Source organism: Sorex fumeus, unplaced genomic scaffold (assembly GCF_029834395.1).
Source record: "Sorex fumeus unplaced genomic scaffold, SorFum_2.1 ptg000009l, whole genome shotgun sequence".
Taxonomy (NCBI): domain Eukaryota; kingdom Metazoa; phylum Chordata; class Mammalia; order Eulipotyphla; family Soricidae; genus Sorex; species Sorex fumeus.
Genome location: NW_026606066.1, coordinates 30,531,347 through 30,554,973, shown reverse-complemented (window position 1 = coordinate 30,554,973; position 23,627 = coordinate 30,531,347). Strand labels below are relative to the sequence as shown.

General features: G+C 34.9%; 1 protein-coding gene across 1 annotated transcript in view; it reads right to left on the bottom strand.

Moving 5' to 3' along the window:
• Positions 1–23,627, bottom strand: part of AGPS (alkylglycerone phosphate synthase) — a 132,502-nt gene that overhangs the window by 18,585 nt on the left and 90,290 nt on the right. The window contains exons 12-19 of the mRNA XM_056110156.1: positions 22,525–22,576; positions 17,085–17,161; positions 14,295–14,407; positions 9,516–9,585; positions 6,952–7,013; positions 6,072–6,161; positions 2,452–2,551; positions 81–138 (exon numbers count right to left, since the gene is read on the bottom strand). Of these exons, the coding sequence (XP_055966131.1) occupies positions 81–138; positions 2,452–2,551; positions 6,072–6,161; positions 6,952–7,013; positions 9,516–9,585; positions 14,295–14,407; positions 17,085–17,161; positions 22,525–22,576 (622 nt within the window). The remainder of the gene's footprint in view (positions 1–80; positions 139–2,451; positions 2,552–6,071; positions 6,162–6,951; positions 7,014–9,515; positions 9,586–14,294; positions 14,408–17,084; positions 17,162–22,524; positions 22,577–23,627) is intronic.

Here is a 23,627-nt window from a genome sequence, read left to right as displayed (position 1 = left end):
CTCACTTTTTGAACCACAAATTTTATTAAACAGTAGGAATATTAGAAATCCAATACCCTCCCCCTGGTCCAAAACAGTACCTCCATGGTGGTGTGACAGGCTCCCTCCATTAGCAAGGATTTCTTCTCTAGCTGCGGCCTAGAATCAGAGACAATGCAGCTTAGATTTCATTTAGAAGAGGAGCGGAAGAGCAAATTTTTAAAGGAGGCACTTACTTCCTGGGTTCAATAATTAGAATGATTTTCCTTTCTCTGTGGCTAATGGCATTTTAAAAACAAAACATTTGTTAGATTTATGTAGCCTTACAAAATCTTGTACTTATAAGCTATGTTTATAAAAGTTTATAAGGTTTTATAAAGCTATAAATGTTACACGCTTTTTAAGATTTTTGGTGAATAATCACAATGTGTACAAGAGCCACTAAGAGTCTAGGAAAGAAAAATAAGGTAAAATGATCAATTAAGCAGCATAAATTGCTAACAATGACCAAAAAAATTTTGTGAGGACAGGTCCAGGTTCCTTCTCTAGTATCCCAATAAGCACCAGAGACCAACATCTGCCTGACCAGTCAGTTCAGTAGTTTGGAGAGTGAAGCTAATAGAAACCAACATTTATTGACTGCTTATTTTATGTCCAATTTATCTATAACAACCTATTTTCACTATAAACTAACAGGACACTTACAATTACTCTTACTTCAAAGGGAAACAAATCGATACTTAGACTTTAAATTACTGATCTAATACCCACCTAATACCCAGTGAGGATCAAATTCAAGATTACTTTCAAAGCTATCAGAGATCAACAAAAAGAGAGAACACACAGAGAACATTTCTTTAGGCCAATGCCCTGGTTGAATTTATCTGGTTGCCTATGTTTATAAAATTGTGAAGAAAAAATATCAACAACCCTTTTTTGATTAGCCTATTACATTAGGCCTTGGTTAGGCTCCTGACAGAGCACTAAAGTTAGATATATATTTAAAACAAAATGCAGAATAACTGATTACAGTGTGACAAAGGGTAATAAAAACTGAAATTACATCCAATTTCTAATAAGTAATAAGTATATCATAGCCATGAGATGAAATACTGTAAGTGCCTTGTACCTCTCAGAATTACTCAGGTATATATAAAACCACCAAGAGTTACATGGGATGGGAGAGACAGAAGGACCACATCTCACTGCAAAATAATTAATAAAAATTTTCATCACTTGGGATTCAGCCTTTTTTCAAATGAATCATAAACATGCTAGCTCCTGCTCTACATAAGAGATCGCTGAATGAACAAATATGTGAAAGAATTAACTACCTGAAATCAGTAGCACCTAAGAATTTAAGTTTAAATTGAGAAAGAAGGAATAACTTCAACCAAGTTGTAGAGAACGTGATCTCTGGGTAGTGACAGGGTTAACACTAAAATGCTGAACGGCTGAGTAAGTAAGTAAGTAAAGGCCCTCCCGTTGATCATCGATTTGCTCGAGCAGGCCCAGTAACGTCTCCATTGGAGACTTTGTTGTTACTGTGTCTGGCATATTGAATACGTCACGGGGAGCTTGCCGGGCTCTGCCGTGCAGGTGAGATGCTCTCAGTAGCTTGCCGGGCTCTCCGAGAGGGGCGGAGGAATCGAACTCGGGTCGGCCATGTTGGCTGTGTGCAAGGCAAACGCCCTACCGCTGTGCTATATACATTTGATTGATAAGTTCTTTATTTTGTTTGGGGTGGGATGGGGAGGCAGAGAAACTCAACACTGTCTGTGAGCTGGGCCTGACCTGAGAGCATGCCACTAAAAAGCATCTCGCAAGTATGAAATGGAAATCAAACAATTGGACAATAAGGTTAGTTTAGTCTGTTTCTTCAATGCTAGGCATACTTACAGTATGAAATATTGACTATAAAACAAAAAGTCTTAAAAAAGAAAAAGTTTCAGGCCATTTAAGAAATGTAATAGAAAGTACTAGCAAATGAAGCTCAATAGTCTCTATAAAGTTTCAGTTAAAAAAAAAATACAAACCTTTCTAGGTTTGTGACTTTACAGCAACACAGTTAAAAAAAAATACAAACCTTTCTTGGTCTGTGACTTCACAGCAACACAGACACATTAGAGCCAATGATCTCAACAGCTGCTACCAGTTGGAAATGAATGGGCTATCCAAGTGAAAGCAGACTGTCACTATTGTCTTTTGTTATGCATCAGATAGTATGTATGCTAAAAAAACAAAAAAATCCCAGTCTATGAAATATAAATTCTAATATAACCGAATATTAATTTAAATTGACAATTCAATATAGAACCAGCATACCCAATGTACCAACTTCTCATTTCTTTGCCTAATATTCAGGCAAGTCATGAGTGATTCAAGAGTAAATCTAAACTTTGCAAAGCGAGAGCAAGGTCCATTTAAATTAGTAAAAGAATGTAGGAGCAATATTTATGTGTATAAAATTACCTCGGTTTGCTCAAACACAGTCAATGGGTCGCTTATTCCCCTATAGTTAAAGGCAAAGTAGAAGTAGATACATGCACCAGCATCATAAGTCTGAGTCACCCTAAAAATAAACAGATAAAAACCCCATTAGTCTTTATGTTAAGTGAAATCAGATTTTAAAAGACATCTTTTATTTTAAATTTAGCCACCACGAAATTGCTAAGTTGCTCGTGATTGGGTTTCAGACATATAACGCTTCAATATCCACCCCTTCACCAGTGTTCACTTCCCTACCTCCATCAGCCTTCATCCTATCAGTTTCCTTCTATGAGAGGCATTCTTTTTTAAATAAGTTTTTCTGGTTTACAGTACTATTGCTGATAGGGTTTTACACATTTTACACATAACACTTTAACAACCTTTCAGCACCACCTCCCGCTCCCGGATGAACACTTCTCTCCACCACAGAGGTTGCCCCCTTCCTGTACTCTCCCCCAAACCCCTCAAGTGGAATGTTTCCTCCTACTAAACCAGTTCTCATGTTCTCTGTTTCCATTATCTTTGGATATTCACTATGAATTCATATTTAACATCTACAATTAAAGCCAAGCTCACCTGAATGGTTCACTTAGTGATAATCTAATTCTCTATCTAGTTGCCTAGTCTATTGAAGGAACATAGATTCTGTATTTTTTTTAGAGAAAGCTGTACTTTAAAAAAAAATCTTTTTTAAAACTGAAACACCATGATGATACACAAGCTGTTCACAATTGAGTTTTGTTCACACAATGCTCCAACACCCATCCCATCACTAGTGATGTTTCCTACCACCATGTCCCCAGTTTCCATGTGTGTATCGTCACTTACCCTCCGCCCAATCCCCCATCCCGTGCCCAGGCTGCATCTATAGCAGACACTTTTCTTCTTTATTTTTCTTTTTTAGGAGACTGTATTTTTTACAATTTGTTTTGGTTAATATGGATTACTACCTAGAGAAAATTTAATTTAAAAAAATGATGTCAATGTTTCTTCAGATGGCCTGAGATAAACAAATCCCTGCTTCTCAGAAAGATTTGGCTGGGGGGGGTGGGCGGGGAGGGGCACGTACTCAGTGGTGCTCAGGCCTACTCCTGGCTCTGTGCTCAGGAATTACTCCTGATGGACTCAGGGGACCATATGGGGTGAAAGGGATGAAGCAGACCAGGTCAGCTACATACAAGGTAAGTTCGCTCCTCACTGTCCTATCATTTTGGCCTCTCAGAAGAATTAAAAAAAAAAAAAAACACAAAAAAAACAAAAAAGTTTTGGACCACATATGGTGGTGTTCTGGGGAGCATATAGTAATGACAAGAATTGAAGTCCAAGTCAACTGCATGCAAGGTAAGGGCTTTAACCCATATACCATCTTTGTAGCCCTGGGATTATTTTTTTTTAAAGGTACACTGCAACTGAAGAGGACTAGATGGAATTTGGTGACCTGTTATAAGTCTTCCAAGTTTCCCCAAAATTAACAGAAATAAGAGAATTCAAACTCGAAAATAAATGAAATGTTCAAATACCAAAAACTGTCAGATAAGTACAATACAGCATCTTTACTAAGGTCATAATATTAGTAAGAATTTTTAAAATGGATTGATCACATAAATTGCAATGAGATGGTCTTAAAATAGTCTGAAGGTTTTCAGATCTGGGTCTGTATTTATACACATCGTACATGTGTTTACAATGGATATCAAGAACTTCAGATTAAATCACAAATATGAGATATAGCTGGGCTTTCAAAATGCAATTAGATGAAGCATTTAGAAGGGAGCCAAGGTAATCACAGTCAAATTTTGAATGCAATCTATGGAGAATCCCACATAGAATTTAATTTAACAGAAGGAGCAAAAACAGAGGAAATACTCTTTTTTACTACATAATACAAACAGAATCTAATCTAAAATTTTAATGGCCTTTTAGGCCAAATGTTAGGTGCCTCAGAACAGAAGAAATGAACTGTTTAACAATACCGCTGTGAATTTGCCAGCTGTGTTTTTCTTGTAGTGCTAATTCACACTCATAAAAAAAAAAAAAAAGAAAAAGAAAAAAGATCCCCTTACATTTTAAGACACAGATTTACAAAGTTTTAGAAAACTGGAGATTCCTTTTAATTATGAGGGCACTATCAATAAGGCTAACTACACACACAAATTTTAAAAGTTACATGAACTAAATGACTACAACAATTAGCAAAACGCACATAATTCCTGAGAATCAATATTATTAATAAGTTGAAAATGCAACTAAATGTCAATAGACACTGCCACCTTTTAGCAAATCCAGGTTCTACATTATAAAGTCAAGTTTTCTGAAGTAGTCTTCCTTCCTCCCACCCTCTCTCCATCTCTTCCTCTCATTATCCCACTCTCCCTCCCTCTTTTTCTTTTTAGAGAAGAAATTATTTCTAATAACGATTTCTAAAATATTTAGAGGATACACCTGGCAGTGATGGAGAAGCATGTGCTTTGCCACCTGACTTAGTCTCAATCCCCTTAAAATAAGCTTTTAAATTCAGAACAAAACTTAAATGATCAAATGATCAAAGAAACATCTACTGGAAAGCAACAAGTTAGCAACTTCTGGATTTTCTGATTCACTCGTTCCCTTAGTTGGTATAGAAATAAGTACATTTCCACAATCTGTTAAACTGTCATTGCATAAAAGAATATTTGGGGTTGGAGCAGCAGGTAGGGTGCTTGTTATGCATGTGGCCAACTCAAATTCAATCCCCCACATCCCTGTGCACCACCAGGAATATTCCTGAGTGCAGAGTCAGGAGTAACTTCTGAGCATTTCCAGGTATGACCCAAAACAAACAAAAAACAGACAAACAAAATCAAACAAAAGTACAAACCCAAAACAAAAAGAACACAAATTTTTCAGTTATTTAAAACAGACTCCATTATTTAAAAATTTACAATTAACAAACAATTTTTGTTAATAAACAACAGCTTAACTTTAATTTTATTTATTTTTATTACTGGGTTATACCAGGAGTTGGTTACTTCTGGCTCTGCACTCAGAAATTATTTCTGGTGGTGCTCTGGGGACCTATATGGGATGCCAGGGATCAGACCCAGGTCAGCCATATGCAAGGCAAATACCCTAACCACTATACTATCGCTCCAGCCCATTTTCAGTATTATGGGAGATAAAGAATTAAACATCATTCCATGAGCACGAATAAAGTCCCATGTTCACATATTTGATCAACAACTGCTAAGTGGTGAAAGTGCGCTTATCTTTTGAAGAAAAGAACAATGGTGACTATGTAACATACAGTTTATTGACAAAATATGACATTTACAGTTTCAGTAAATGAATGAGTCCTTCTCTTATTCTAGGAGTTCAGGTGTTTAGCTCTTTACTGTCAAAGGGGCAGAAGGCTGTTTCAGGGAAGAGTGTTCTACCTCTAAAAGGCTCAGGATATAAAGAAATCCCAGGGACACCTCCCAACAAGGAATCGAATGAAGTTTAAAAACAGATTGAAGCATTTCCTCTAACGACAAATTATACTACTCCATTAAAAAACAGCAGCCTCCTCCACCTCCCCAAACCATGCTGAAAACAAGAAGCAGAGAAAACAATCAAAAACTCACCTGCATGTAGAAAGAGGAGCAAACTGAACACCCTTTTCTTTGCATTCCCTTATTATTCTTTCTTTTACATTTCTACAGAGATTTACAACCCTAGAAAATAAAGTTGAGTACAGCATTAAGTTTCAAATAAGTTACCAAAGTTCAAATAAATACTGGCTTATCTAGAATCCTTAAGTAAAAAAAATAAATAAAAATAAATTCTTAACCTAAAGTTTCATACTTGGGGCAAGGGAAATACCTCAAATACCTAGAGCACATGCTTTGTATGCAGGAATCCCTGGGTCTATTTGCAGATAACACGGAGTTCCCCAGCACTTGGATGGTCCCCCAAGCACCACCAGGAGTGGCCCACCAAAAATAGCAAAAACAAAAAATATTTCATACTTAATCCTTCCAGAATAAATAAGAGTCTTGATTATTCTAATTAAGTCTTCCACTTATAACTTCCATCTTTTCCTCTTTTTTTGCACTTTTTTTTTGCCATTGTATAGAACATACTCAAGAAGGCAGTTTTCTACACTTCAAAAGTCAATTTCTGAAAAAAAAATATCTTTTTGCTGTTGTTGCTATGAGGGGGCCACACCCAGGAGTGCCAGGAGGGCAGAGGCATGGTAGGGTACAGACATACATATTTAAGGTACGTGATCTACGACTTAAGCAGAAACTGAAATAGTGCTTCTCACTATCAAGTGTGGAATAATTTACCTCAAATCCACCCCCTCCCCAAATGGCTTGCAAATATGACATTCTTAAGATACTAATTTAAATAACAGTGATTAGCTGTTCCATTGTTTATAAAATGTTTAGTGTTCACATAATAATACTAAAGGCAACTTATACAACATATTTTAATAATATTAGGTATTTTGTGATCTTTTACCTGTCCCAAGGAGCAGAAGTCTCAAAAGATTCTCCTAAAACATAGTATTCCAATCCCAAATCCTGTTGACACACACACACACACACACACACACACACACACAAGAAATTACAAGAAACACAAAATCAGTAATACTGTATTTCATATAACCATCACATTAATAATACATCTACTATATCTTTTACATTTTTTTCTAGCTTTCCATCTATGGATCTTTACTATTAACCTCATAAAATTACCAGAAGATAGCCCTCAATGTGAGACAAAACATCTTTGAGAACAAGAATCTCACCGGTCTTATCCTCCTCTTGATACCAGGCAGAGTGCCTAAAATGACAGGAACTCAAATTTTCTCCAATAATATCTGATGCTAAAGATTTTAATACGAAATTTTTAAATACTAAGTACTTTTAACACTAAATTCTCCAAACCGGATACAGTTTAATAATAAAATTGGAAAGAGTAACAAACAACCTCAGAAGTTCAAAAATATGAGGTGGGAAAAAAAATCAATATATATTAATTTCAATAAAATTAATAAAACTAATTTGCCTTCAATTAAATTAGTTTGCTTTCAATAAAATTATACAAATTGCTGATCATACATGTATTTTGGGGGTAGAGAGACAGCTCGACAGGCTGAGTGCAGGCTTTGCAGGCACAGAGCTGATTCCCAGCACTGCATGGTCCCCAGCACTTCTGAGAGTCTCACCTGAGCACAGAATGGGGAGTAGCAACTGAACAACACTGAGTAGGACCCCAAAACAAAAAGAAAATGTAGGTCTCCGGCAATGATTTCACTTATTCAGTAAGCTATATTTGGCGTTATTATTGAGCAAGCATTAATAAAAATTAAAAAAAACAAGTCTCCCACCCCCCATCTCTAACTTGCTTTTGTTTTAATTAAACAGAACCTTAATAATTAAGGTTTTGTTTTAATTAAACAGAACCTTAATAATTAAGACACTTGCTCCACAAACTGTGTCTACTCTATATTTATTATAATTATAGTTTTCTAAAATTCCAAATTCATTATTATGGAGAAATAATCAGTATGTTCATAGAAAATGACTAACAATTTTATAGATACCAAAATATTTACAAAGGCAGAAATGGGAATAGCATTCTGTGGAGGTAAATATTATTTCCAAGACCAAACATTATTTGTTATCATTTATAATCTACATATATAATTCTCTAAATAACAACTTCTAACATAGCACTTAGGCAATAAATGTTCTTTTTTTTAATCAGCCTAGGAGTACATTAGAAGCCATACAATTCAAATCCACTATAATCTAAAATTTACATCTAAAAATTATTTTTAAAATGAGAACATACTTAAGTTTTCTTAAGGAATTAAAATTAATTTTATATATTTCATTCAAAACTTCTAAGTGAAACATTAGAAAATTTAGTTATCTGAGGGAGTCAATTCTCAACAGGATATATAAGAAATAACCTTTAAAAAATAATAAACTTCAAATTACATAACAAGCAAGATTCTTTTTAAAGTTCAGCAATAGAAAAACACACAATATGATTTTTAGTCAAAAAAAATAAACAAGTTAGTAAAATTTCAAAACTGTAACAGCCTCTTCTGACTAATAATGTTTCTCCCAAACAGAAAATCTAGAATTGAAAAAACTTTGAGTGCAAGTACACATAATTTATTTTTTTATTATGCACAGTAATTATCACTCATGATCCAATAATTACTTGGATCAAGTTAACTACTAACTTTTAGAAATAGCTAAAGATTTAAACATTTTAAAACAGATTATGGGGGCCAGAGTGATAGTACAGCAGGTAGGGTGTTTGCTTTGCACACGACCGATCTGGGTTCAATCCCCAGCATCCCATATGATCCCTCAAGCAGTGCCAGAAGTAATTCTTGAGTGCAAAGTGCAAAGCCAGGAGTAATCCCTGAGCATCCCCGAGTGTGACCCAAAAAAGCAAACAAACAAACAAAAAAATTGGAAACAGATTATAGCCAAAGTAGCATTGCTAAATAGAAACAATTCAAATCTGACCAATGTTAGAAATGGCATACTCAACTTCAAGTTGAGGAAAGAAGTCCTTTTTAAAGTGCAGACAGTTTTATTAAATAATCTTTAAATTTGTCTAAAAAATACAAAAGGCTTAATGGGGGGCTGGAGCGACAGCACAGCGGGCAGGGCATTTGCCTTGCATGTGGCTGAACCGCGTTCAATTCCTTTGCCCCTCTCGGAGAGCCCGGCAAGCTACCAAGATTATCTCGCCCACACAGCAAAGCCCGGCAAGCTACCCATGACATACTTGATATGCCAGAAACAGTAACAACAAGTCTCACAATGGAGACATTACTGACGCCCACTCGAGCAAATCGATGAACAAGGGGAGGACAGTGCTATACAGTGCTACAATGGGGACTATGAAGACTACTGCTAATCTTGAGTTCAAGTAACATAATGTACTATGTAACAGACAAAAATTTAAGATAAAGTAATTATTTTGATTCATTCAATGTAAGAAAAAATATTACTTGCAACACAAATTAACAAAGGAAATATGAGCTAACTTACTCGAATGTATGCAATGACATAAGTCAACAAATAACCTCTCTGTCCATTATCTTCTCCAGCTGCCAATCCACTAAAAGTAAAGAATAAACTGTTAACCAATATGATGCTTTAAAATAAATGCTTAGTGAATTAACATACATGAAAGGCATATATCATCTTCGTTTAATTTTATTTACCATAAATATCAAATCTGTAAGAAAATATGCTTGAGAATAAGAATCTGAAACCATTTTTACAGGTTTCAATTTAGCTATTAAAGCTTGTATCTACCCAGCACAATAAAATTGACTCTATGGGAAGGAAATGACCAACCAGAAGAATGAAGGGAAGCTGAAAGGCAGTCAAACACTATGCATAAAATTCTACTGCAACAGTACTGTAAATCACAGTGCCAAAAGTAAATTTTTTTTTAAAAAAAAAGTGCTTCTCATAGAGGCAGGCAGGTGTATGGGAGGGAAATGTGAACTGAGTTGGGAAGAGAGGTATTAGGGGAGGGAAATGGGACAATGGTGAAGGGATGGGTGTTAAAACCTAGTAATCCTGAAACCTTGTATTCATGAGTTACTTGTAATTCAGTGAATAATAATAAAAAAAAAAAGACTGAATTAAAAAAGAAAAACTGACTTACATGAACTATTTCTACCTTTGTGAAAAGAATAGGATTGGTCAAAGAACTTAAATAACTTCACAAGCTTGAAATACAATCACAAGCTTGAAATACAATCTGTAATAAAACACCTAAATACCATACAGACATAATGTCAAGATACCTAAAACACTATCATAGCTTTAATAGTCACATTTGTAAATCTATTTATATAAAAAATGACAATCATTTACCATGATTGTCTTAATCTTTCAAAGACTAATCTTTGGATTAATCTTCCAAAGACCAAAAAAAGTTTTTTGAATACTTGAACAATAATATTCAGAGTTTATTATCTATGTATCTACTTTCTGGGTTGTTTTTGTTGTTGTTGTTGTTGTTGTTTACAGGCCTCCCATATGCAAGGGAAATACCATTTATACCATTTAGGGGTGTGTGTGTGTGTGTGTGTGTGTGTGTGTGTGTGTGTGTAGGGCTTATTCCTGGCTCTGTGCTCAGGGTTCATCACTCCTGGCAGAGGTTGGAGGACCATATGTGGTGCCTGGGATCGAACCCAGGTTAGCAACGTGTAAAGCAAGTAAGTATCTTACCCACAGTACTATCTTTCTGGTCCATGGAACTTACCATTTAAATGAGAGACAAAATATACATTCTCACATAATATTTGGTTATATTTTATTTTATGAAACAGTTAGACAAGTGACGGGGGGGCAATAGAAAATTATTTTGGCAAGTACTTGGAGAAAAATGACTGAGCCAATGGCCTGGTTGATATGAAACAGAGTCCGACACTGAGAACAGAAGAAAACATTAGTAATACAGGAAACAGAAACCATTCAACCTAGGTCCTGTAAACTAAATAAAAGAGAACGATGATCAGGAAAGAGTTGGGAGAATACTAGGATCCGTTGAGAAGGTACATTCTAAGTAGGTACATGGTGAGAGGTAAGGACCTAAACATTTAGTAGTGCCTTCTCTCATATCACAGGATAAGAAGATGTCCTATTCTTTATCCCTGGTTAAGCCCCTTTTCTTTACATTCTCTTACTAATAACTGCCAGTGAGGTTTCAGGAAGTTAAGGGGTCAGCCAAATCTGTTTAACTTTGCAAACCCATGTTAGAAACATTCATTTTCCTTTCTTTTCTTTTCTACAACAGGAAGAAATTGGATATCCATCCTAAATTCATAAATCTTGAAAAGGAGTCACTCTGAATGTACCTTTCTGAAACAGGAAACACTGAAAATTTAGCTTTTTGGAATTCTCATTCATTCTCTCTCTCTCTTTCTCTCTCCCTCTCTCCCCCCTTCTTTTTCCCCTCTCCCTCCCTCCATCTCTTTCTCCCCCATCCTCTCTCTCTTCTTTTAATTTTCAAGACTATATATCTTCTAGTCAGAATTACACCAAGATATATTATGTAAACAATAGTAGAGCTTGGAAGTTAAATGCTTTAATGTGCCACCTTTATAATCACTCCAAACAGTTATAAACTACATATGTTTAAGTGGCAACATCCTTTCCCAACTTCCTGCTCCTTGCCACAAATTCCAAACATCAATTAACAAAGGTTCTTAAATTTAAAGGTATTTATTTCATGAGAAAGGACTGAAGACTAAAGAAAGAGGAATGAGAAACAATCATTTTATATAAAGGGATCATCTAGGAAACCTAATCAGCCTCATGTTGAATTACATTAAAGAACTGAAACACAGACTCTGAAAATAACAATAATGTACTACCTTACATTCAGTGGGAAATGCCAATACATCTGCCATGACTGTTGACAGGTAATGTTTATTCTGCTTGACTCTTACAAGAAATTCAAGTATTTCACCAGAAACACAAACAATCTAAGTATGATTGTTCAACATTTTGCTATTAAGTTCTGGTGGGCCAATATTTGTCTCAGGAACAAAAGAAGGCAAAAAGAAGAAAAGACAATTGAAATAACATACAAAAATGTCCTAATTTGTTGGAGTACTTCATTGAAATCATTTAAAGCTAGTTATGTGCTGGGAACAGGGATTTAAAAAAAAAAAGAAAAGAAAAAGAAACAACAAATTAACAATCTCTCATGTTGCCATAGAGAAAAGTTTTGTTTACTATGTACAAACTGCCAAAATTAAGTCAACAGATCTAGTACATTAGTATCATACCTAAAGAGACTTGGATTCATCTCAAGGAAGATTTACCTTTGCTTTTAAATTGTAAATGGATGATATTAAGCGAGAAAAGGAAAATTGGCATTATGTGAAAAGAAAATTCATGACAACTGACAGCTCAATTTAAATAAAGCTGACAAAATGGTTCTCTCTAATAAAAGATAAAAAGATATTAAAGGCTCACATAAAAATTACATATAAATGAGACGGAATAAAAGATGTCAAGGAAAAATATCTAGTATCATTACTAGCATAAACTAGAAGCTAAAGATGATGCAAAGGAGAAAGTTTATGATTTTCTTATCCCACCCAAAAAAGAAATGTGCACATAACAATAGAGGCTTGACGGTGATTCTGATTTGTATTTTTAATTATAGATCTTAAAAAAAATAGAACTGTGTGAATGTGTATTACTGGATGTTGTAAAGGAACATTGAGGTAAAACCATACAAACTTAACCTTAAATACAGTGATTCAAAAACTTAAAGCTTCGAAGGTTGGAGATAGGTAAGGCGCTTGCCTTGCACATGGCTGACATAGGCTCAATCCCCAGGATCCCATACGGTCCCCCAAGCACTGCCAGGATAATGCCTACGTACAGAGCCAGGAGTAAGCCCTGAGCATTGCTGGCTATGGCCCCAAAAACAAATAAATAAATAAACAAGCACCTGTTTTCCAACAAGTTCTGAACATTTTTTAAAATTCCAATTAAATACTTAAATATTTAAAGATAAAAATTTCAAAACTTGTGTCTAACAGTAAAGGCTAGAGTCAATATAAAAGATTTTTATTTCCCTTAGTTTTTAATTTGGATTTAGATTCTAATCAACTGTGTATATGCCACATAACTAAACAGTACATATAGCACTAAATTCCCTCTGAGAAACATACATATTTCAAAAGAAATCAGAGATGACCACAAATTCAAGCATTTTGGTCACTAAATAAATATCTGTAGTGCATTCTTAATTAATTTAAAATATCAATAATCCCCAGAAAAGGCTATGTAGAAGATAAAAGTGAAAGATGAATTTTATATTTTATTAAAGAAATTAAAATTCTACTTGCTGATTTTAGAACAAGATAAAAGTATATCTAGAGATCATTTGTAATACTCAAAAAAACAGTAAAAAACAAAACTAAAACACTAAGTCCAGGATTATGTATTTTAATAGTACATTTTAACACCAAATTCAGAAAAAAATAGACCTGAAAGTAAAAAAAATAAATATTACTGATTAGAAAGATGTATAAAAGTGAAGCACTGCTACATGACTTCAAGTGCTCATTTGTTCTTGTAATGAAACAGCTTAAAAGTTAAAAAACAAAAACAAAAACCCGAAAGGTAAGTTTTTACAAAGAACTCAGATTAAGCATGATGTGCCTGATATATTTTAAGGTCTGAAATTAAAAAAGAAAACAATCACTGGTATTCAGAAAACTTAATTTTACGTACTTGAAAGAAAAAATGTAGTGCTGATAAATGACATTTTCCTTACAGCTCCCATAATCAATCTTACAATCCATCAAGCAGACAAACAGAAATCCACCCAATCATTATTCAGTTGGCTATAGATGTGAAATGTTTTCTGTTCCTTTATACCAGCATAAAACAGTAAGTGACAGGGGGTGGAGTATAGATAATTTATCAAATACATTTGATTATGCATAAATTTCTTTTAAAAACACACTAACCCATTGTGTTATATATAGTGCATATACTATTATCAATCAACAATAACATTACTCTGAACTTTTTCCTATTTTATCTGAGCACTTTACAAAATATAAAATTAGCACTACTGGAAAAATAATTCTAAATAATCTTATGTTAGGCAAGTCAAAGCAATTTGACTTGCAAAATTTTTGCAAATAAATCAATACAATATTTTAAGTTCAATATGGTACATTATCACAAACTTTAATACTAAAAAGCATACATTAACCAATTCTCAAGAGTTATCAGAAGTTTACTTGAATTCTCTCCAGCATTATGAATTTAAAGGCATACCCAAATTTTGCAGCAATGTCATACACTTGTTTTTCATGCTGAAGAACCTTCTCACGGTCCCCCTCAAACAGTAATGTAGCAACACTTAGTTGATTTGGATCAAATCCTTTAAACTACAAAAGAACATTATTATAAATAAGTCTTATCTTACAATTCAGTAAGTTAAAATAGATACTTTTCTTTTCCTCCTAATCTGGAAATACCAACATTTTAAAAATTAAACTTTGGAATTTTACATGTCAATCAAAAAGAGTGTTTAATGCACGGAAAAACATTTTATTTTAAAGTATGCCATGAGGCTACAATATTGATGTTAACTTATAAATAAAACAAATAACTTATAAAAATCATACCTGTTACAAAGTCTCACTTAAAACCACTAAAATAATAGAATACTATAAAATGGCGGTATGTGAGAAAAGGGAGTAAACCACCAATAGCATCTTTGCATATCAACACCAACTTCTTACTAAGCAATCTTTTTAAATATGTTATATATAAAATATAAATAGAAATATCTAAGAATAATCTTATGAAGTCATGAAATATACATACAAGTGCTACTACATGGAAAGTATCATGTTAAGCGAAATGAGTCAGAAAGAGGGATAGACGTAGAAAGATTGCATTCACCTGGGGAACATAAAGTAACAAAATAGAAGACTAACACCCAAGAGTGGCGGACATTAGTACCAGGAGGTTTGCTCCATGGCTTGGAGGCTAGCCACACAGAAAAGGGAGCTCAGACAGAGAAGGGAGCACCAAATAAAGGGTGTTGGGAGGATCCTCCCAGGATGGGAGATGCAAGCTGAAAGTAGACTATAGACCAAACATGATTGCCACTCAATGCCTCTTTTGCAAACCACAACACCCAAAAGGAGAGAGAGAACAAAAGGGAATGCCCTGCCAGGCAGGGTGGGATGAGGGGGATGGGGGGTAGGAGGGATACTGGGACCCGTGGTGGTGGAAAATGGGTACTGGTGAAGGGATGGGCATTTGATCACTGTATAATTGAAACCCAAGCACAAAAATCTGTAAGTCTACAACTGTACCTCATGGTGTTTCACTAATAAAAATTTAAAAAAAAATTCCAGTTCACTGAGGTAATCTGAGAAATGCTTTTATATTAAATATTAATTAAACAATAAATGTTAATAAATTATTAATTGAGCAAAAAATAATCTTAAAAAGTTTCTTTATGAAAACATTCTAAAAGTTGACAAGAAAAGACACGTTTCTGAAATGCACAAAGTATGACAAATGTCAATTCTTGCCCTTATTATATACAGTGACTAATCCCAGCCATAGCTAAAACCACAATGTATCTTATGTAACATGTAGATGATGGCATTAAACAAGGAAAATTCTGAAAAAGAGGAAGAATTAAATCCACTTTTTTATCCACTTATTTTTTTTTTAGAACAAAAATCTAAGAATTACATTAAGGTGCATTTCTTAGATAAATATATAAAGTCTTAGCCAAGTCTGATCAATTTAAGAGAAGAAACAGGGATTAATTAATTAGTTAACTACCAACCAGTCATAATTGGTAAGCAATTGAGGGAGCAGGAGATAAAATTAATTTCAATTAATTTTATTAATTTTAATCTTTATCTCAAGCTGGAGCAATAGCACAGCGGGTAGGGCGTTTGCCTTGCATGAGACTGACCCAGGTTCAATTCCTCTGCCCCTCTCGAAGAGCCTGGCAAGCTACCGTTAGTATCTCACCCAACGGCAGAGCCTGGCAAGCTACCCTTGACATATTCAACATGCCAAACACAGTAACAACAAGTCTCACAATGAAGACATTACTGGGCCCACTCGAGCAAATCGATGAACAACAGGAGGACAGGCTACAGACAGTGCTAATCTTTATCTCACATCACAAAACTGAAATATATTCAAACAATAATAAGGATAAAATTTCCATGCAAGCCAAAGAAAATGAAATGAAAGAAAAGAAAACTGTCCCTAAATCATGTATCTGAAAGAAGACTTAGAATTATTTACAGGACTTAAAAGATAAAGATAAAATTGGAATTTTTAGGGGCTAAGAAATAGTTCATGAAGCATATGCTTTGCATGCAGGAGAATCTACTTTGATCCCTGAACATCCCTGGGAGAAACCCCTCACCACTGAGTCAGGAGAACCCTAAATAAAGTAAAAAAATATCCTCCATAAAACATTAAAACTCTTATGCAAACAAAAGCCTCTTGTTAAAAAGGAAGTTGTCTGACTAATAATTTTATAACTTAAATGACAAACACCAAAACACGGGAGAAAACATGAAAGCTGTTGCCCCTGGCAAAACACCATATTCAACTACTCCACATGAAAATTATGCCTAGAAAACGCAGGAGAATAATCTTGTTCTCGTGAAGAGTCAAGATATACCACTTGAAATAAAGTACTGTTTCTCCCCTGGAGCGAATAGGTTTAAAAATCCCATATGCAAGAGCAAGCAGGCAGCAACATCAACAAAAAAGATGATAGCATACTTGTACTGCTAGTAGTCGTCTAAGATGGTATAACCCTTTCAGGAAGTAATTTGCAATCAAGTTAATTGCTTAATGCAGCGGGGTTCTTTTTTATTTAGCAAGTTCAAACCGGAAAAGTAAGGTTTCTGAAACTGAATGCATGATTGATTTACTTGACAAAGTATCCCAAGATGAAAAATAGTAATTATGAAATGTGCAAAACATGGAAAGCATACTTCTAATCTGTATGAGAAAGAAATAAAAACAATACACCAACCATTTAAAACATTAACATTTTGTACAAATCCTTACCTTTGTAATATAAAATTTTTTTAATCCATCCAAAAATGATGTAAAAATAGAGGAAACCTGAGGCTTAAGAGCATGACCTAGAGGGGAAAAATTTAGACAAATTAAAGCAAATTCCGAATATCAGAAAATAAGGAAGCTTTATTTATTTTATTTAAGGGACTGAAGAAATAGTTCAATGGGCTGGAGCACATGCTTTGCATGCAGGAGGATCCAGTTTGGTTCCTGAACATCCCTGGGAGCACCCCTGACCACTGAGTCAGGAGACTTAAAGAAAGTAAGAATTCGTGGTGCAAATCTTCAAGATCTCTATTTACTACATATACAACATACATATTAATAATTTCTCTTCTTCCAGAAATCACAGATAAGTTTTTGTTTACAAAATCCCTTCCTGGGTTTTTAATATTTTTTTTTCTTTTTGGGTCACACCACGCGATGCACAGGGGTTACTCCTGGCTTTGCACTTAGGAATTACTCCTGGCAGTGCTCAGGGGACCATATGGGATGCTGCGTGCAAGGCAAATGCCCTGTACACTATACTATTGCTCCAGCCCCGGTTTTTAATTTTTTTTTCTGGAAAATGCCTCCTTTTATTCAATTTCCCTACAGATATTCTAAGGAGGTTGTTTCCACCATTGCTCCAATTAAAAAGGGCAAGTACCAGCAGCCAGAGTTACCTTCTGGATTTTTCAGATGATAATTGTGTATTTGACATAAAGTAGATAATTTTTAATTTTTACTTTTTTAATTTTTAAAAAAATTTTAATGAGTTTTTACCAATAAATAAATAAATAAATTTTTAATGAATCACTGTGAGGTACAGTTACAGCCTTATAAACTTTTGTGCTCATGTTTCAGTTATACAAATATCAGTTTTTAATTCTTAAATCAAATTACAACATGTAATTAATTCTACATAGAGTGTAAGTTAACTTTCAAATATAGCTGTTCATACATAGTAAAATCACCCAATTTTTATTTCATTAAGAATACCCTATCATGGCTCATTTTGCTTTTATTTTTTTCCAATAGTGCAGAAACCATTCAGAATTAAAACTAACTATGAAGTACATGCCAAATTTAAGTTTGTTTTCTTATTAGTTCTTAATTCACCGAAATTCTTGGCATAAAAATTGTAATTTTTGCCTTAATCACACCCAGATAATTAAAACAGTAGAAATAACATACATGTGTCTCAGAGTCTGCTAAAATACATCTTTGCCTATTAATTGTACTTTATGAGAATGCAAGTTTTTGACTTGTTTTCTCATTGTCTTCAGAAAAGCAATTTTCTAATCCAGTTCAGAAAAACCCAGCATGCCACTGATCCAGAATTCTATAAAGAATTTTAAGATCATCAGTTAAAAAAAAGAAAAAAGTCTTCAAGAGCTGGGAACATTGTTTGTTTTTAAAATGCAGATCTTTGCTTTAAACAAAGAAACAAACAATAAAAACAACAAATAGGCTTTCCACAGAAACTTTTAAAAAGCAGGGAGGCGGCAACACAACTATCACCACAAAGCCTTCTTCCCTATTCAACTACTTTCTTAAAGTGAGACTATTAATCTGTAAATTTATTGCATTTTCACTGACTATGATACCAAATTATAGTAAGGACCAGATAACATACATCTTAACCAGAGGCTAAGAGTTGGATGCTCAAATTATTAGTGAACAAAGCAAAACACATGAAAAAAATGAATTCGAAATCAACCTCGCAGGACTTTTAAACTCCAAGATAATATATAAAAATTAGTTTGGAGATAATTTTTATCTTGTAGCTAATCAGAAAGGCTTCTTGAACACATGTTTTGCTTTAAACGATATCATTTCAGCAAATAAAGTTAGAATGAAAGGATATTTCAGATTTATAAAGTTAAAATAATACTCAGATACTCATTTCTGGTGCCAATTGGAATATTATATAAATTGTGCTACTGATAATATGTTTTAGTATTACAAAGTGTGCTATGTACTATGCAGACTAGTTCATCTCTTTTGCTTACTTAATAAATCAGCACGGTAAATCAGCCCGGTAAATGCCAGCCATTTGATTAGGTATAGGAAATATAATAGTGAATAAGAAGCTTTAAATTTATTACCTAATTATGGCAATCTTTTGTTTATAGAAAAAAATCTGTAGGTCATTTCAATAATAATGATTCCAATGTATGTTACTAAGGATAACTAGTAAGTTCTGTATTTTGCTAACAGATACTATACCTAATACAGTACAAACATTCACCAACCAATCAGGCTGATCTCTGACACCCTTAGTAGGGCTAGCTGTTTCTCTTTAGGTGTTTGATGATGGTGCCGCAGCAAGATACATAGATGAAAAGGCTTCAAAATAGAAGGGTGAGAAATGGAAAATAGAGACATCCAAGAAGCATAACCGGTCTATATTTCTAAAGAATCATTTTAGAAGTCAAAAGAGGACAGAAGGGGGGAGAAAGAGATTAAAGGGAACTCTACATTATGAGAATGTGGAACAGGAATAGTGGAGGCCCAGAACAATCTTTTTTTTTTTTAAATCTCTGACTTGCTATGGTCCCTTCTAATAAAATCTGACCAACTCACAGTTAATTTTACAAGTGTGTCTAACATAACTTACTATATAGCGTATAAATAAATAACCTTTTTATTAATCAGAAATATGGCCCTATAAAACTATGATACAGGGGCTGGAGCAATAGCACAGCGGGTAGGGCATTTGCCTTGCACGCGGCCAACCCGGGTTCGATTCCCAGCTTCCATATGGTCCCCTGAGCACCTCCAGGGGTAATTCCCGAGCGCAGAGCCAGGAGGAACCCCTGTGCATTGCCGGGTGTGACCCAAAAAAGAAAAAAAAAAAAACCAAACTATGATACAGACTTTTAAATACAAACATTTATTTATTTGTTTTTCTTTTTTTTGGTCACACCCGGCGATGCACAGGGGTTACTCCTGGTTCATGCACTCAGGTATTGCTCCTGGCGGTGCTCGGGGGACCATATGGGATGCTGGGAATTGAACCCGGGTTGGCCACGTGCAAGGCAAAAGCCCTACCCACTTGCTATCACTCTAGCCCCTAAATACAGACATTTAAATGCAGTCAAAACATTAGGAGCTTGGTTTCCACCTGAATTTTTTTTATTTCATAACTTATAGCTTTCTGAAACTTTTATCATAATATAGTATCATTAACAGCACAGTGGGTAGGGCCTTTGCCTTGCACACAGCTGACCAGGATTCTATTCCTCCATCCCTCTCGGAGAGCCCAGCAAGCTACCGAGAGTATCCCACCTGCATGGCAGAGCCTGGCAAGCTCACTGTGAAGTATTCAATATGCCAAAAACAGCAACAACAAGTCTCACAATGGAGAAGTTACTGGTGCCCGCTCGAGAAAATTGATGAACAACAGGACAGTGCTACAGTGCTAAGTAATTTAAAAGTTGTGACTACTTAAAAATATTTGATTTTAAAACAAATGATATGCTGGACCTGGCTTTCTTTAAATTTTTATGTAATGTTATTATCCCTAAATAAAAACTGAGGTTATTCTTCGAACAATAAAGAAATCTATTTTAACATGAGTATTTATTATCAAACAATTGTTCATATTTGTTTCACATAAATTCAAGAACTGTTTTGCAGGAACTTAAATTCTAAAAACATAAATTTCAAATTAAATTTCAGCAAAAGGGAAAAAGATAGAAGTAACGAAAGTAACGAAAGGGCTGGAGCGATAGCACAGCGGCAGGGCGTTTGCCTTGCACGCAGCCAACATGGCCGACCTGAGTTCGAGTCCTCCGCCCCTCTCGGAGAGCCCGGCAAGCTACCGAGAGTATCTCGCCTGCAGGGCAGAGCCTGGCAAGCCGCCCGTGACGTATTCAATATGCCAGACACAGTAACAACAAAGTCTCCAATGGAGATGTTACTGGGCCTGCTCGAGCAAATCGATGATCAACGGGAGGGCCTTTATTATTTTTAATGAAAGTAGAAATGGAAAGATGATAAGTTGTGTCAGAGTTTCAATACTTTAAGAAGGAAGAAAAAGAAACACTGTACCAGAATATTTATTGCAAGGGCACTTTAAGCACAACCCACTGCAATGTCTTTCTTCCCCAATCATTATCTCTGCTAGAACAATGATCCTCACATCATTGGTGCAGACTTCCAACCCACAGGCATGAAAAGGGTGAAAATCATGGGTCTATCATCTTGTTTATAATTGCTGGTCTTGTGGACTGAGATGCAGAAAATTACCGATCGGTAGGCATAAAGAGGTTGAAGAATGCTGTTCTAGACTATTATTTATCCACTCAATAATCCAGAAAACAGGGTGTCTTTATGTTTTTTAATCTTACACATCCAGTTGGCAGGGTGACCTTGGGAAAGTCTTTCTTCCACTCTGACCCCACTGCTGCTGCTTTGAGCAAGGTTAACAAAATTGTTAAATTCTTTTAATGCCTCCACGCTTGCACCATTCAAGTGTATCTTGAATAAGGGCAGAATACTGTTCTAAGAGGTAAAGCTGTTCTAAGAGGTAAAGCTGTTCTATTCCTTCTACAAAGGTATTCTGCTAGCCTAACCATGCAACTTTAACTCTTCCAACAACTTTCACCCTATACTGAGTTCACAAAACTATCTGAAGTACTTTAAGTATACCACTAAAGTTTTGCACTTTGAAAGGCTTTCTGGTAAGTGAACCAGTTTTGCTAGGAGAGAAGAGACCATCTCAGGCAAACTTTTATTCACCATTTTAAGAGTCAGCTTCAGAGCCACGCATATTGAAGAAGTTTGTCCTGAGTGAAGTTGGTCGGAAGGAGAGGGACTGACATAGGATCTCTCAAATAAGGGATAAGGGGGAAAAAAGGGAATAGCAAATGCCCAAAGGCAACAGAAAGTGAGGACTTCAATAGGAGGTCTTCAATAGGAAGCTTACCATGGGTGTGGGAGGGTGGATGAGTGAGGAACACTGGGACAATGGCAGAGGGAAATGGAACTCCTGGATGGAGGGTATGATGCTAGAATAGTGCATGTAAGAAATCTTACTAATAACAGTTTGTAAACCAATTTTTTAATTTTTAATGAAAAAATTTAAATCTGCTGATACTTAAAAAAAAAAAAAAAGGCAGGGGAACGGAGGTAAAGGTCTTTCCTGATTCTCTGCACCAATTCCTCAAGCAAAATCAAAGAGGATCTACCTTCCCTGGCACCCCAGAGTGTATAAAGCAGTTTTCTTTCATAGCAACCCTAATACTCTTATGCTCATTACTTATGCAACTCTTACCCTTATTAGACTCATAATTCTCTGAAGGACGGACACTGTAACATTCACTTTGCAAACTCTACACTTAGTCCTTCTCCCAGCACATGATTTTAAGTTTTTATAAAAAATTTATGATTTAAGTTTTTGTGATTTAATGAGCTTTTAGAATGACCACACCTTACTTACCAAAATGAAACTGCTGGTTGTCCATGAGGCGAATAGATGCAGGAGCACATCTCTATTTTAGAAAGGAAGGGGAAAAAATGATACAAATTTAATGCAGTAAAGAATTTAGGCAAATAAGACATACACTGATTTTTCTGTATTAGACATCAAGAGCTTAGTTCTAGGGGTATATATACAGGGAAAACTTAATTTTTAAATTAATTCAACCCTATGACAAAATTTTTTGACATTTTATGACAAAGATTTCTAAAAACAAGTGTTTTCTAGAAATCTACATACACAATACATATACACATCAATAAAATGAGTGTTGCCAAATCTTTCACCCGCAACAAGATACCTGGAAAATACCTATGGCAATGCCTGAAAGAGATGCTAGAGCCCAAAATGAATTATTTAAAACAAAGTAAAAATTTTAAAAACTGAATTCAATGTCAACAGCTTTATGCCACTTAAGAACCATAATGTACTAGGCATTATTAGGTTGTCATAAACTGTATTTAATTATTGGTTTTGGGGCCTCAGAAGGCAGTGCTCAGGGCTTACTCCTAGCTCTGAGCTCATAGATCACTTCTGGCATACTTGGGAGATCAGATGGGGTACCAGTGATTGAACCCGGGTCATCTGCATGCAAAGCATGCATCTTCCCTACTTCCCTACTGTATTATCTCTCTGGCCATTCACAAAAGAAAAAGTGAGGAAAATTTTGTTGGCCAAAGTGCTTCAAATATTGTTTCTGCAATGTCATTATAGATAATTGAAGGATTTTTTCCTTCAGGTCTTCTCACAAATCATGTTAAATGGGAAAGTTATCATTGTTCTAATATATTCTATCTCAAGAACATGAAATATTTATAACACATTCTCAAATATTTCAGTTATTTTTACATAAATAACAGAACTTTCAAATATAAGGTTATGTATCTGAAAATGCACCACTATATGCACAAATGAAAGCTGTAAGGAAATAAAAACAAGCTAATATTTATACTAATTTTCGTGACACCAAAACACTTAAACAAAAACTAGTATGATTTAAGTTAGCAACCATATCACCATAAAAATTGTATGTCCCCTAAGTGCCATTTTTAGTCCTCTAGGCA